The 15601-nt window shown below is 42.0% G+C and overlaps 1 protein-coding gene across 2 annotated transcripts in view; it reads left to right on the top strand.

Annotated features, from left to right (window-relative positions):
* The window catches only part of AOX1 (aldehyde oxidase 1), a 542538-nt gene that overhangs the window by 290179 nt on the left and 236758 nt on the right, over window positions 1–15601 (top strand). For both annotated transcript variants that reach the window (XM_085649034.1, XM_085649035.1), the window contains exons 20-23: window positions 283–379; window positions 6191–6312; window positions 8994–9127; window positions 12394–12481. In XM_085649034.1, coding sequence (XP_085505160.1) covers window positions 283–379; window positions 6191–6312; window positions 8994–9127; window positions 12394–12481 — 441 coding nt within the window. The remainder of the gene's footprint in view (window positions 1–282; window positions 380–6190; window positions 6313–8993; window positions 9128–12393; window positions 12482–15601) is intronic.

Raw genomic sequence — 15601 nt, 5'->3', positions numbered from 1 at the left:
AGAACTTCCGTCAGTACAATAATATTTAAAAGGATATATTGTGGCAAATGGGGCCGACCGAAAATGCAGCGGTCTGACTTGTCAGTCGGTCCAGCATTTGTGCTGAAGAAAGAATGGTCTCGTGCTATGGATGTGTGATGCTCATTCCTTTAAGGGTGATGCACCTTTACAACCAATGTAAAGACTGGAGGGTTGGTGAGACAGTTACAACTGGAGGAGAGACACCTCTGTGCCCCATCCCCTTTTAGAGCTCTAATGGATGCAGTGTGTGCTCTCTTTCAGGACGCCATCAAGAACAATTCCTACTTTGAGCCAGAAAGAAAAGTACATTATGGAAATGTGGACGAAGCTTTTAAGGCCTGCGATCATATTCTGGAAGGTACTGCCAACATGTGCCTGTATTGGGTAACACATGATGTAGGATGGTTGAGCGCCATTTGCAGTGCTCTGCATGTAGCCTGCATGTGCCATTTCACAAAAGTGATGTAATGGTACAAATAACAGGGCAAACCTCTTCTCACCGTTTGCACTGCATATGTGATGGGAAACTGAGCGATGGGTAGTTGCATTAAGACAGACATGAATGATATGCACTGATTGTACACCATTTGTTTCTGTTTTTACATTTAATGATAAGCTTAATATAAAGTGGAGAAAAGTGTTTTATCCCCATGTAAGATGTAGCTACATTTGAATACAAAAATGTGCTAGTTCCACTTTATAATTTCAGTAGCCAAAATAATGCACAATCGATTTGTTCTATTTTTAAATAGCCATTCATGGACTAGGTACTCTATTTAAAACCAATATTTGACATCCATATGGTTTTACAATTACTTGCCTCCATGTTTGCCCTCGTGCAAAAATCTTTCCATAATATGAACTGGAGAAAAATATGTTTGACCTTTTACATATTAGACAAGCAGTACAAGCACTGGCAATGCAAATATGCCTGACTTATAACTGAAAATGCCTCTTCAGTCCCTGAGGAGTTTAGGCATGCAAAAAGTCATGCATGCACTCTGTGACTCATCCTTGCACTCAAACATTGTTTCATCCACCAACTGACTCATTCTTGCTTTCACCCAATTAACCATCCTCAAACAACATACAAACTTAACAAGCGTATGGAAGATAAAAGAATGAAAAAAGAAAAAAAGAAAACATACCACCACCTAAACGTGCGAGGCATAAACTTGCATTGTAAAAATAAAATTAAACATAACAGCAAGTGGCCATCTTGCAATGGTGTTGTACATAGTGTATTGTTGTTGTAAAGTTCCAACAGAGCAAAGTTTAGAAGCCAAAAGTTGACCATCTTGGAGCAGTAAAAACAATGAAACACTAAGAGCAATACCATTCCAAGATGCTTGCTCAGTAAACTTTGCACTGGGCGGCCATCTTTGAATGCTAGGTGCATAGTATATCAGTGTTGCACTGCTCCAAAGTGGCCAACATAATGCTTCGATACATGATGTCCATCTTTTAATAGTAAAACAATGATATAGGATGTACAATACTATACCAGTACCTACTTCCCATTTTAGAACTAGTGAGGTAAATTGAGCAGCAAACGTAAAGCCTAGTAGCACTTTTTAGAGAGCTGCAGGATGGTCTTAAAAAAAAGAGAGAAGATGGAAAGAAGTGAAAGGAGACCTACAAAAAGAAAAAATGGCAAACCAGGGAACTGGCCACCAGCCCAGATACTGAGTCACACTAATGTTCAGGTGCATGTGCAAACGGGATCAGGCAAAATGCGATTACTTACAGGGCAAGAGACTCAGTGGCAGAAATGGGCTGACCCAGTACTCCAAGCAGTATACTGTCATGGGGAGAAGCAAAATGTGAATGATGTTATAAAGACAGAAGATGGCTGATGAAAGACCCTCTATATATGATTATGCAGGTAGACTTTTTTATGTTATTTTATATTACAAGGACCCAGACACTACACTGTTTTAGGTCAATTTTAGAGGGTCTAGGAAGGGTTATCAGTGCCAATCAACCCGCAGGGTTTCTCAACCAACACCAAAATTCCTGCATGCTGCAGTAATGTGGGAGATTCCATGTAATAAAATGCCTGTCTATAGGCGTTAACACACTATCGCACTATTCCACCATGAAGAAATTTTTGGTCAGAACATATGATTTTTATAATAATCAAGTATGGTCTACTGCCTTTGTTATAATCTTTCATAATAAACAGTTCGGACCTATGTCATCTGACATAACCTTTCCTGATGAACCAATTAAGCCTACTCACTTTATAAAGAAGGCACCATACCAACCCAGCTCAGACCAGTCTCTTGGGTCCTAAGAAATGCCTTAAGGAAATCACCAGGTCCTCCAACTCAACAAACTGGTAGGCTTCCGGGTAACATTGCTTCTGGACCCGACATGGCAGCTAAATGGGGATGGCTGTCAGGCGCTTTGAACTCAACCAGACTTCTACGATGACAATGCACTCACACAATTGACTCCACAGATCAGGTGCTAAATGTATGCTCCTGGAACATCAAAGGCCTGGCTAACAAATTGGAAGACCCTGAAATCCTTCAGTATCTCTGCTCATTCTATGTAGAACTTTTACAAGAGAGCTGTTCACAGAAGTTGCTCCACTTGGAGGGATATACAAATCACTTAATCCCTGCAACTATGGAACACAAGTATGGGTGCAGCAAGGGCAGTCTTGCCATTTACATATCTGCCACCAGTGCAATCAAATGTTGGGAACAGGACAGTAATGATGCAGGACTGCAGGTAGTAGGAATGAAACTCAAAACTTCCAACGCCAGACCAAGAAAATTGCCTTGATAAATGTGGACATCCATCCAAATGGAAGAACAAGGACTGAACTCTCTAACAAGCTGATTGATATCACATTAGGCCTAAGGTCTAAGAGGCGCAGTAATGACCTTGTCAGATCAGGCGATTTCAATAGGTGGCTAATTAGTACACTACCTGCTAATGACATCACAGAGATGCAAGATAGCCACTGGTCAATTCCCCCTCAAGATACTCCTGGGTGGCACAAAGATTACAAGAGAGGACGGACCTTACAAGGCATTATGGAACACTTCGGTCTCAGAGGTTTAAACGGACGCATACCCCCAGAAAAACTGGCAGGCCTTTCATACCTAACGTCCTTTGGGGCATTTATAATCAACTACACCTTTGTGAGCCTCCCCCTACTGAGCACTATTTTGTCCTTTGGTTTTGGGAAGAAATTGGAAAGCGATCATCAACCACAAGAGATAGCCCCTGACATAAGCCTAGTCGACTATGCATGAAGTTAAACAATTAACAGCATCTACACTCAATTTGGGGGAAGATCCTCTGACTGGCTGTAAAAGGTCCACCACAAATTGTTCTAGCCAGCATGCCAAGCCTCTCCAGGTCAAGAAAAAGATTCAAGCACACCACACAGCCCTCCTTCTTGGGCGGAGAAATAACTATTCTATAAGAAGGACCAAAAGGAGGGTAAATTATTTGTGGAGAGTGCTCAAAAGGTTGCCAAGGGACCTTACAATACTGCACAACTTATGGGAGGCTAGAAAAATGTTAAAAAGGGAGAAAAAGAATAATCTGATAGAGACTTCTAGCTGCAGATTCCTTACCTTTGAATCTCCCAGACGTCAGGCTGGATCCGGAAAGATAAGGAATCTGCAGCTAGTCTCTCCTAGATAATGCGTTACCGAAGGTAAGTAACTTGTTCGTCAAAGGGAGCGATGGAACTCCTTCTGGGTAAAACTGCTGCATGATATTAAGACAAACAACTCCGCAAACATTTGGCGGACTGTAAACTGAGTTGGCAGACATCTTCAAAATGTGGCTTCTTCCAACATCTCAGAGTCAACCTGGTATCAATTGCTGCTTGAACATTTCAACCTGGCGGCATAGTCAGACCAATCTAGTGCTCAGACAGATGATCCGGAGACGTAAAAAACCCAGCCAAAGCACCCCATGGGAAACACCGTCCAGAAAGAGTGGAATTCCATCTGCCATCTTCAAGGATGAAGCAAACACAAGGAGATTATGGACGGAGCACTGAAACTTTTCAGACACTCACTCCCAGTCACAGATCTGGGTTGAATCCCTCATCGTTCTTTAGCTCACTTCACTACCCCAGTTCAGACCCAGCCATATGCAAATCAGTCTTGACCCTGTGCCTCATGGGAACAGTCCAGACCTTACTGCCAAGCCAGGTCTTCCCTGGACCGGAAACAAGCATCCTGGGACCGGTTTCGGGGTAACGCCCCTCATTAGCCAGCCTTGCTTGAATCGAGTGGCAAAGTGAGCAAGGAACCCACGTCTGGGCATACCCTGCCAATTTAGGGCGAACAAAGCAAACACAAGGAGATGATGGACGGAGCACTGAAACCTTTTAGACACTCACCCCCAGTCATAGATCTGGGTTGAATCCATTATCATTCTTTAGCTCACTTCGCAACCCCACTTCAGACCCAGCTATATGCAAATCAGTCTTGAGCCTGTCCTCATGGGAACAGTCCAGACCTTACTGCCAAGCCAGGTCTTCCCTGGACCGGAAACAAGCATCCTGGGACCGGTTTCGGGGTAACTCCGCTCATCAGCCAGGCTAGTTTGAATCCAGTGGCAAAGTGCGCAAGGGACCCACGTCTGGGCATACCCTGCCAACTTAGGGCAAACAAAGCAAACACAAGGAGATGATGGACGGAGTACTGAAACTTTTCAGACACTCACCCCCAGTCACAGATCTGGGTTTAATCCATTATCATTCTTTAGCTCACTTCGCCACCCCACTTCAGACCCAGCCATATGCAAATCAGTCTTGACCCTGTCCTCATGGGAACAGTCCAGACCTTACTGCCAAGCCAGGTCTTCCCTGGACCGGAAATGAGCATCCTGGGACCGGTTTCGGGGTAACACCCCTCATCAGCCAGGATAGCTTAAATCCAGTGGCAAAGTGAGCATGGGGCCCACATCTGGGCATACCCTGCCAACTTAGGGCGAACAAAGCAAACACAAGGAAAAAGAAACCACTGGGCCTGTCCATTTTCTGGCACCATCACCAGCATGACTACTAAATTCTGCCTGTGCTTTCTCACAAGGCAACCATCTGGCATACAGTCAGAAAATGATAAATATACACACCATTATATTTAGCAAAAAAATATTCAGCCCCTCCTCAAAGGGAAAACAAGGATGACCAAAGTGTAAACCTTCAACCCAATGGATCTGTCAGAGGGGACAACCAGAGGGGGTAATCAGCACCAAAACTCTTGTCTACTACACTAATCTGTGAGCATTCATGTTACACAATATTTGTCCACGGGCTTTAACACAGTTTAATAATGATCTACCATTTAAGACAGATTAGACTTATGACCTCTGATATAATTCTTTCCAGTGAACCAATCAGGTTTATTGGCTTTATCACTGACTTTTCATCATAACCACCTTAGGCCTACTGTATTCAGTATAAGCCTTTCCACAAGGCAATTATTGGTATACAGTCATATGATTACAAATATGTACACAATTAGATTTGGCAAAACAATATACAACCCTTCCTAAAATGGGACAACAAGCATTTTGAATTGCAAGAGAGTTTGTCCCGTGGTTAACCTGTCTACAAGATTTTTTTCAGTGTAATCACAATCCACGGCCTATTGGCTACAACATATGCTTTTCTCAATAAATAAGTAGGACCCACTGTCTTTGTTGTACCTTTTCAGGTCAAGCCTATGACCTTGATCGGTGGCATGTTACCATGACCAATTCAGTCCTGCTATATTGACCATAAGCTTTCACATAAGCCAAAAAGTGCAGTACAAGAATTTCTTTTTCAGCAAAAGCACACAACATTTGCCCAATTAAAATCTGTGCTCATAGGTATCAAGACCTTAAAATGGTGCACAATTATTAAGTTTTTTTTTTTTTTGCACCAATGCAAAGTTCAGGTAATACAGGCCCAGGTCTTGCAGCTAGAAAGCTGACTGGTGCGACTCAGAATTTTGTTGTGAGAGCGAAAAAATGTATTTGAGCAGAAAGAGCAGCTAATAAGTAAGTGCCAGTGGCAGTTCATTTTGTGATGTGTGCAATATGACTATACATGGGTAAGCTATATTTTTTATGTATGTGCCCCCTTCGGGCCAACGTCCTTTCAATGGTTACTGATGGTCGTTTCTTGTGTTTTTTCCTGGTATAGGACAGCTCTACGTTGGAGGTCAGGAGCATTTCTACATGGAAACTAACACTGCCCTGGTTGTCCCAAAAGAGGATAAAGAAATGGATATTTATCTCTCCACACAAAGTGTTGCACTTGCCCAGGTGAACTGGCTACCATCCTACTATTGTGGGACAAGAATTCCTAGACCCACACAGTTTAACTCCTAATCCAATGCCGCACCTAGTTTGTTTTAATATCGGAGAGGCGTCAAATAATTAATTGGAAAACCGCTTGGCCAAGACAGGCTTGTGATTACGTTGGGATGTACAATCAAATTAATTTACCCTTTTACTAATGGGGATTTTGGGCCAGTTGTACTAAGTTATTGGGCCGTATCAAGTGGCAACCGTCAGCCTTTCGAAATTAAAATGATTAGTTGGAGAGATGCAAAGCACGGTATAGCTTGCAATAGATCCCTAAAAAAAGCATGTGCCCCCTTTGTGAACAGAGGTTTGACTCCTTGCAAATGATGTGCAAGGAAATTAAGCTTGTAGCATATATGACGGTACATCGCATGCCATCACAACGCATGCCATTATTACATGGTTATAACAATGCAAGTGCTGTTACAATGCGTTTCCATTACGACGCACACTTGGTAAAAGTGGTTAAGGTAAGTAATGGTATATATATATCAAAAAACATACACACACACACAATATATATATATATATATATATATATATATATATATATTATTTTGTGTGTGTGTGCATGTTTTTTTAATACCTCTTAAAACCCAAAAAGTATCATTAGTACCCCAATAACCAAACCCCCTAAAATCCTAAAATTAACTTACCACCCCAATACCCATACCCACTAAACCCTAAAATGACCCTTTACACCCCAAAACCCATACCCACCCTGAACCCTAAAATTACCCTTGGCACCCTAATACCCATTCCCGCATGAACCCTAATATTACACCTACACCCCAAAACCCAAACACACCCTGTACTTACCTTACACTTACATGTAAAACACATATGCCTTTACTATTCATGCCTTTGCAACGAAACTCGTTGTAAAGGCATGCGTGGTAAAGGCATATGCGTTGTAATGCCATGCGTTGTGATGGCATGCGTTCTATTGGCATGCGTTGTAATAGTTTCATTGTAATGGCTGTTTTCCAAGCCGGTAGGCTAGCACAGTGGGCATTATCTAGACCACATTTAAATCCCTGCATGGTCTACTCATGCTCTCATTAAAAGACTGCCAAAACTCATACTATTGACATGTGTTAAAAATAGAGACTGGTATTTAAGTATCAAGCATCAATTACGTTTATGGTGTGTGCTACCTGAAGGGTGTTTTAAGGAGAAAAATGTCCCAGTCCACTATGGCAAATGCTTTCTTTAGTTTTGATTAGCTATTCAAGGCCTAAAACAGTTGTACATAATCTAGATCATCTTTTCCTGATATAATTCTTTTAAAGCATTCAGATTTAAATGAGGTAACAGACTCAGGACTATCGCCATCTCCTTTAAGATACAGAGAACAGCACCAGAGCATTTCATCAGGACTACCCCCTGCTCCTCTCTCCGCCAACATTCTGCCAGATGGGATCAAAAGCCTTCTGAGGATCAGTTCTCACTACAGAGTCCAACAAGGGTTCCGCAATAACTTTCCTCCATTAAGGCAAGGACTCTACAGGTGCCAAGAGGACAGTTCTCCTCCAAAACGGTCATTCTGTAAAGTGGCTATAAGGTGAAATGCCAGGGCTATATATGTCTTTTACACAAATAACGATGAATGAATTAAAGCTCTTTCAGGCCTCACTCAGCTTATTTGCATTGAATAGAACTGCAGAAATACATATTGTGTAAATCTCATTTGTCCTTCTGTTCATTGAATAACTTTGTTAGGGTGGGACAGATCTGATTGGACTGAATAGTTAGGCCGGTTTCAGGTTGCATGTCAGAAATGGTGGTAAGGGTACACTCTTGAACTAGCTTTCCACATGAATGCTGGATGGCCATCACTGCAAGGCTTCCCAAACCAATTAATATATCATAGCAGTGATCATCCCCTAAAGGTATGCAAATGGTGCAGGCCTGACTGGCCTAACTATTTTAACTATTACTCAAGATTCTTCTGACTGACTCTACAGTGCCTGCCACCCTTCCAGAGACTCCAACCTGACAGGGCATCTCCATATGTTCCAACAGGCCAATGGGCTTCTGAACAGCAGCAAAAATCTTAAGGGCCAGATGTACGACCATTCCATTGTGCAAGTAGCAAATTGCGACGTTTTGCGACTCTCAATTTGCGACTTGCAAAATGGAATGTACAACAGTGTCTGAGACACTGTTTGCGAATCTCAAATGAGTCGCAAGGGACCTGTCTCATTAATATTCATGAGGCAGGTCGCAATTTACAATCCATTGATGGATGGTGGCCTGCTGGGGACAGCAGACCCCCATGTCTGTGTTTGATTTTTCAATAAAACAACTTTCTCAAATGCAGCCCGTTTTTCTTAAAGGAAAATGAGATGTGTTTAAAAACAAAAAATGAATTTTTTTGGCACCAATTCACAAAGGGGAAAGTGTCCTCTAGGGACCCCTTCCAGATTGCGAGTGGCTTACCACCTACTTGAAGTAGGTCACCGACTCGCAAAATAGCATTTGCACTAACCACCACCCTTTTTTGCGGTTGCAAACAGTCTGATTTCCCATTGGCGACCGCAAAAAGCGGTCTTACATCTGGCCTTAAGTGTCTAAAGTCATATAAACTGCAAACTTCTAACCCATGCCTTTTTATAAACAGTCTTTATCTTTTGCAGCAAATGGTGTGCAAAGCTTTGGGTGTCCCTTCTAACCGAGTGTCCGTCCATACTAAAAGGATTGGCGGGGGATTCGGAGGGAAGCTAACAAAGGCAACTCCACTTGCCTGCGCTACCGCCGTCGCAGCTAACAAGTAAGTGTTCAGTTTGCACACTACCAAATTTAGGAATTACAGTCATATTTGCACTCCAGAGATGCATGTGGCATTCAGCTTGAAATTCCTACTGAGCTACTACAATAATGAACAGGAATTACGTATTACAGCTCTCAGAAAATGAAGCTATATCATTTACCTCCAATAAGATCCCTTAACCAGTGTAAATATTAAAACACTAAATAGAGAAAAAACTTCCTTATGTGGAATTTATCATTATGACTCGGTTGTCCAAAAGGTCCGACCTATATCTTCAAATACCCGTGCATTGTACACAAGACACAACCATATACTTAAGTATTGCATTGTTCTCAAGGCACAACTGTATCTTTAAATACCTGTGTATTACCCACAGGATACTACCACAGCCGCAAAAACCTGAACATTGTTCACAAGCACCAGCTGTATCCGCAAATGCCTGTGTATTGCCTCATACCTCACGGGAAGAACCCAGAGAATCCATCTCCCACAGTTCATCTCGGAACCCTAGAAGATCGTCAGCGGCATCCCCCAAGGATCGTCCCTCAGCCCCACCCTCTTCAACACATACATGACACCCCAGGCCGACACCATCAGATTGCATGGACTCGACATCATCTCCTAGCTGATGACACCCAGCTCATCCTCTCTCTGTCGGAAGACCCCCTCTACCACCAGAGCCAACTTCCACAGATGTATGATGAATGTCTCCGACTGGATGAAGGACAACTGTCTAAAGCTCAACACGGAGAAGACAGTAGTCCTTATCTTGGGAACAACACCTCGCCATGGAACGTCACATCGTGGCCTGAGCCCATCCCCCATCCGGACAGACCACGCCCACAACCTCGGCATCATCTTGGACAGCAAGCTATCTATGAAGAAACTGGTAAACGCAGTCTCATCTGCATGCTTCCACAACCTACTCATGCTCTGCAAGATCTTTAGGTAGCTCCCAGTTAATACCAGAAGGACCATCACACAGGCCCTCGTCACCAGCAGGCTGGACTATGGGAACACACTCTACATAGGAATAACTGCAAGCCTCCTGAAGACAATACAAAACTCAGTAGCAAGACTCTTCTTCGACTTCCCCAGACGGACTCATATCACACCACACCCACTCACAATACACCTTACCTCAAGAAGCTACACTGGCTCCCAATACAGAAGAGATGTCAGTTCAAGATGTTGACCTATGCATACAAAGCCCATCTCAATGAAGGACCAGCATACATCAACAAACGCATTACCTTCCACCAACCAACCAGATACCTACGATACACCTCCTTCTTCCTCGTAGACACCCCACAGATCCGTCAAGGCAACAGCGGAGGAAGCTCCCCAGGACCGACCCATTGCTCAAGCAATTCAGGAAATGACTCTGGCTGTTCAGATGAACAGAACAATACTGAGCAGTTAGGAATTCCAGAACCTCGACACACTCATGGGTGATTTGCCGTGATTTACAAATTCTTGATTGATTGTATTATCCACTCGGCACTACTGTATCATCAGATACCTTTGTATTGTCCACAATGCACTACAATATCGCACTTACCTGTTGATTGTGTCCATTAGATGTGGCTATTCCTTTAAATAGCTATGTCTTGCTCACAAGGCGCTAATGTATGTCAAATAATGGTATTATGATTACATAGTATTACTGTGTACTCAAGTACAAGTGTATTGTCCAGAGGGCTCTACTTTATCGCCATATACCTTTGTTCTGTCCACAGGACAGTACTCAAAATAACCTGTATTATCTATGAGACACGGATATACCTACACAAAACTACTGTTCTGTCAAATATTGATCAATTGCACACAAAAAATTATTGAAACTTCAAATACCTGTCCATGGCCTTTTCTTCAAAAGCCTACTATTTTGTCAAGAAGACATAGTATTCTCCTTCATATGTATATTTAAATATATGTTAATTGATCACAAAGCACTACTACAATCTCATATACATGTCTGGTGACCAAAAGCACAACTATGCATTCAAACATGTTGACTAAAAAAACATCACTATTTCTTCAAGCTTGAGTGCCCACAAACCATGATTGTACCCATAAATCCATGTTTATTAACCAGAAAAGACTACCGTAACCTCCACAATACACCTTGGCCACAGAGTACTACAGTACTCTCCAATATACGCTTTGACCACAAAGTACAACAGTACCCTCAAATACAAGTATTGACCACAAAGTACTATTAATCCCCTCTAATACAGTTCTTGACCACAAAGTACCATAGTACCCTCTAATACAAGTCTTGACCACAAAGTACTACAGTGCCTTCTAGTATACGACTTGACCATAATGCAGTGTGGTACTCGCTAATGCAAGTTTTGACCACAAGCTACGACAGTAACCTCTGATACAATTATTTTCTACTAAGTACTACAATACGTTCTAATACAAGTCTTGACCACAAAGTACTGCTTTAACCTCTTATACACGTATCAACCACAAATTAGTACTGTTCTTACTAATATATGCCTTGACCACAAAGTAATACAGTACCCTCTAATGCATGTCTTGACCGCAAAGTACTATGGTGCCCTCTTATATGTCTTGACCACAAACTACTACAGTATCCCCTAATACAAGTCTTGTTCACTATGTACTGCAGTACCCTCAAAAATTTCTTGACCACAAAGTACGACAGTACCCTTTAATGCAAGTCCTGTCCACTGGATACTATAATACCTTCTTACCTTCTAACACAAATCTTGACCACAAAGTACTGCTGTGCCCTCTAATACAAGTATCAAGCACAAAGTACTACTGCTCTTTTCAATACAATGTGTTACAGAACCCTCTACTACAAGTATAGATCACAAGGTTCTACCGTACCTTCTAATACAAGTCTTGACCACAAAGTACTACAGTACCCATTAACACAAGTCATGATCACAAGGTACTACTGTATCCTCTAATTCAATTCTTGACCACAAAGTAGTACTGTGCCCTCTAACGTTTTTCTTCTTTAAATGTAGTTTATTGCCTAGAAGGTACTGTCTTGCATGTTGTCCTACCCTCTGGTCCTACAGCATTCCTAGAATCTGCAGATAATGAATTATGTATGATTAATATACTTGCTATCTCTCTAGATTGATACCATGCAAACAGTGTGTATGCAAATTACTTTGAGCGATCTACAGTACTGTGCATAAATTAAGAGTGAAATAACACATTTACTAGTTTACTGTTCTCGAAAGCACAATTGAATACATATATATTATGCTTCCTTTTAGGATCAGCCTCCCCGTGCGCTGTGTTTTAGAACGTGACGTTGATATGCTAATGACAGCTGGCCGACACCCGTTTCTTGGAAAGTATAAGGTAGGTAAAACAATGAACAGTGTAAAATAAAGGGATGAACAAGAACTTGCACAAGTAGAATTAAAAGACAGGAAATGTTAAAAGCATACAGTGGAATCAATACTAGTCACCTCTTGGTATTCAGCAACCCTGACATTCAGCAGTGCCAGCAGCAGACTTCTATGAAAACATTAAACTCCTCCTTCTCTGTATACTAAAATATACAGAAAAATAATGGATGGAATTCTTGAACTATCTCAGCACCTGGTAATTATTTGGGCCACATCCCAGACCATCGTTATTTTGGCACCTCAATTTGGACACAGTCATATGCAAATGAGTCTTGACCCTGCTCCTATGAGAACAGTCCAATCCGAACTGCCTGGCAAGGTCCTCCCTAAACTGTAACAGGCGTAATTCAGCACCGATTTCTCCCTAGTTTGGGCTCGTAGCCAGGTATAGCATGGTTCCAGTGACAGTGTGCACGGAACTCACGTCTGAGCATATTTCCGTCTCACTTAGGGCAACATACAAAAGTATACAAAAAAATTGATTAATGCAATGCTTGAATTAATCTCAACCAATTGTAATTACTCGGGCTGCATCCCAGTCCATCGTTATTTTGCACACCATGCCACCTTAATTTGGACCCAGCCATATGCAAAATAGTCTTGGCCCTGCCCCAATGGGAACAATCCTGCCCAAACTGCCATGCAAAGTCCTCCCTGAACCGAACCAGAAGCAATTCAAGACCAGTTTTGCCCTAGTTAGGGCTCTTCAGACAGGTATAGCTTGGTTCCAATGACACAGTGTACACAGGACTCACGTCTGGACATACCTGTCCCACTTAGGCTGACATATTGAAGTATACAAAAAGTGATGGATGGAATGCTTGAATTAATCTCAGCCACTGGTAGTTTCTCAGAGTCGGATCCCAGTCGATCATTATTTTGCACACCATGCCACCTCAGTTTGAACCCAACCATATGCCAATCAGTCTTAACCCTGCTCCAATGGGAGCAGTCCACCCTGACTGCCAACCAAGCTATACCTGGCTGAGTAGTCCTAACTAGGGCGAAACCAGTCCTAGGTTTCTTGTGTTCCAGTTCAGGAAGGACCTTGCCTGGCAGTTTGGGCTGGACTGTTTCCACTGAAGCAGGGTCAAGAGTGATTTGTATATATCTGTGTCCAAACTGAGGTTGCACGGTGTGCAAAATTGCAAAAAGAAAAATGGACTGGTATGCAGCTGAGTAATTATCAGTGACTGAGAGTAATTCAAGCATTCCATCCATCACTTTTTTGTATACTTTAGTACCTCCTACTCTGTATAGCATAGCAATAGACTAATACTCTCAAAAAGACATCCGTTTCATCTGATGTTATTTGTAACCCAATGCATTTGTTTGCCAAAACACAGTAAAAGCTATACATTTATTATAAATATCAAAACACCAGTTTTGCTAATTTTGTACTGAGACGAAGCCAAAATCTAATATGACTGTTGCTTCTGTTTTTGTAACCGTAATGGATATTTTTCTTTTCTAAAAAGTAACCCCGGGCTGAGAACTCCTCTCGGCCAGTAGAGTTTACGGAGTTTTGCCTATTCCGCGCTCCGTGGAGAACCCGGCGCTCAGGCAAAACAGCGGAGTTAGCTGGCCCCAGGACCGGCTTTAGCGCTGGTGGCGCCCAGTACAACAATGTTAGTTGGCGCCCCCAATGGCCACCTCCAGCACAGATTCTCTCACTAGCACCCTTTAACAGTGACCAGATCTCCATAACCACTCTCTCTCAGATGCATTGAATTTGTTATATAGCGCTACTCATACCAGTAAAGTATGTCAGAGCACTTTGCATCACACACACATTACACAGACAATCAATCATACGTGTGTAAATCAGTGTATAGGAAATGTTACATAAGCCAAAGACTAATGGCCAGATGTATCAACATTGCATTTTGCGAGTCCTTAATAGCGAATTTTACCGATTCGCTATTAAGGACTCGCAAAATGCAATGTATATAGGTTTCGCATTTAAAATAGCGATTCCTACGCATTCCTTATTTGCGACTCGCAAATTGCGAGTTGCAAATAAGGAATGGCTTCCCATTAATTTAATGGTAATTGCATGCGCAATTTGCGAGTACCCAATAGGTACTCGCAAATTACACATGCAATTTCAAAGGTGCAAGGGTTCCAAAAGGACACCCTGTTGCACCCCTGAAATGTGCATGTGTGCACATGTGGCGCACATACATGCCTTAAGGGCATGTATGTGCGCCACATGGCACTTTGAATTTTTCTAGTGCGATTTTTCTAGGAAATCGCAAATTACCACCAACTTGAAGTTGGTGGTAATTTGCAGTTCCTTAAAGCAATATCGCAATTTGCGATGGCTACAAGACTACCATTTAGGGAATCGTAAATTGCGATTCCCTAACTGCATTCGCAACTTAGAAAATTACAAATAATTGCGATTCCCCATATTTTGTGAATTCTTAAAGCTTGATACATTGCTAAACGCTTTTTGGATATTTCAAACAGGCCGATTCTGCGAATCGGCCCTTTTGCGATCGCAAAATGCGTTGATACAGCTGGCCCTAAAAGTGTGGGAGTCACATGTCATCCATACCGGTAGGCAGTATAGTTTAGGAGTGCTTGGTGTGGAGAAGCACAAACTCAGAGTCGAAAAAGAAACAGCATTGTTGGGAGTTTTCTTTAATAATAAGAATCCATTTCTACCCAAATTAACCCTTTTTGCCACATTAATCAATGTTCTATACTTTGCAGAGTGTATGCAGTTCTATGATGAAAGTTAATACCTCACTATTCTATATTAGGACTTTAAGTTATAAATTGCAAGTAACAAAAGGATGGCTCTTTTAAAAGCGGTAATCTGCTGATCTATTTACATTAAATGCACTCTGTAAACTACTTGGTATATGTTCTTTGCAGTAGGCATATTAACCGTCTGTGCTACCTTCACATAAGTCAAAAACCTCAACTACACAAAACTCTGATCTCTGGCCAGAAAGAACATTAATCATGGGAGTTATCTTGACATTTTTGTGAGGCCCCGTAATTGCAGGAGGAAAGGAATGTGGCAGCAGGTGCTTTAAAAGCATGATAAAGTTGCAAACAG

The sequence above is a fragment of the Triturus cristatus genome, chromosome 3_2 (assembly GCF_964204655.1).
Source record: "Triturus cristatus chromosome 3_2, aTriCri1.1, whole genome shotgun sequence".
Taxonomy (NCBI): Eukaryota; Metazoa; Chordata; class Amphibia; order Caudata; family Salamandridae; genus Triturus; species Triturus cristatus.
This window is presented reverse-complemented; position numbering and strand designations above follow the sequence as displayed.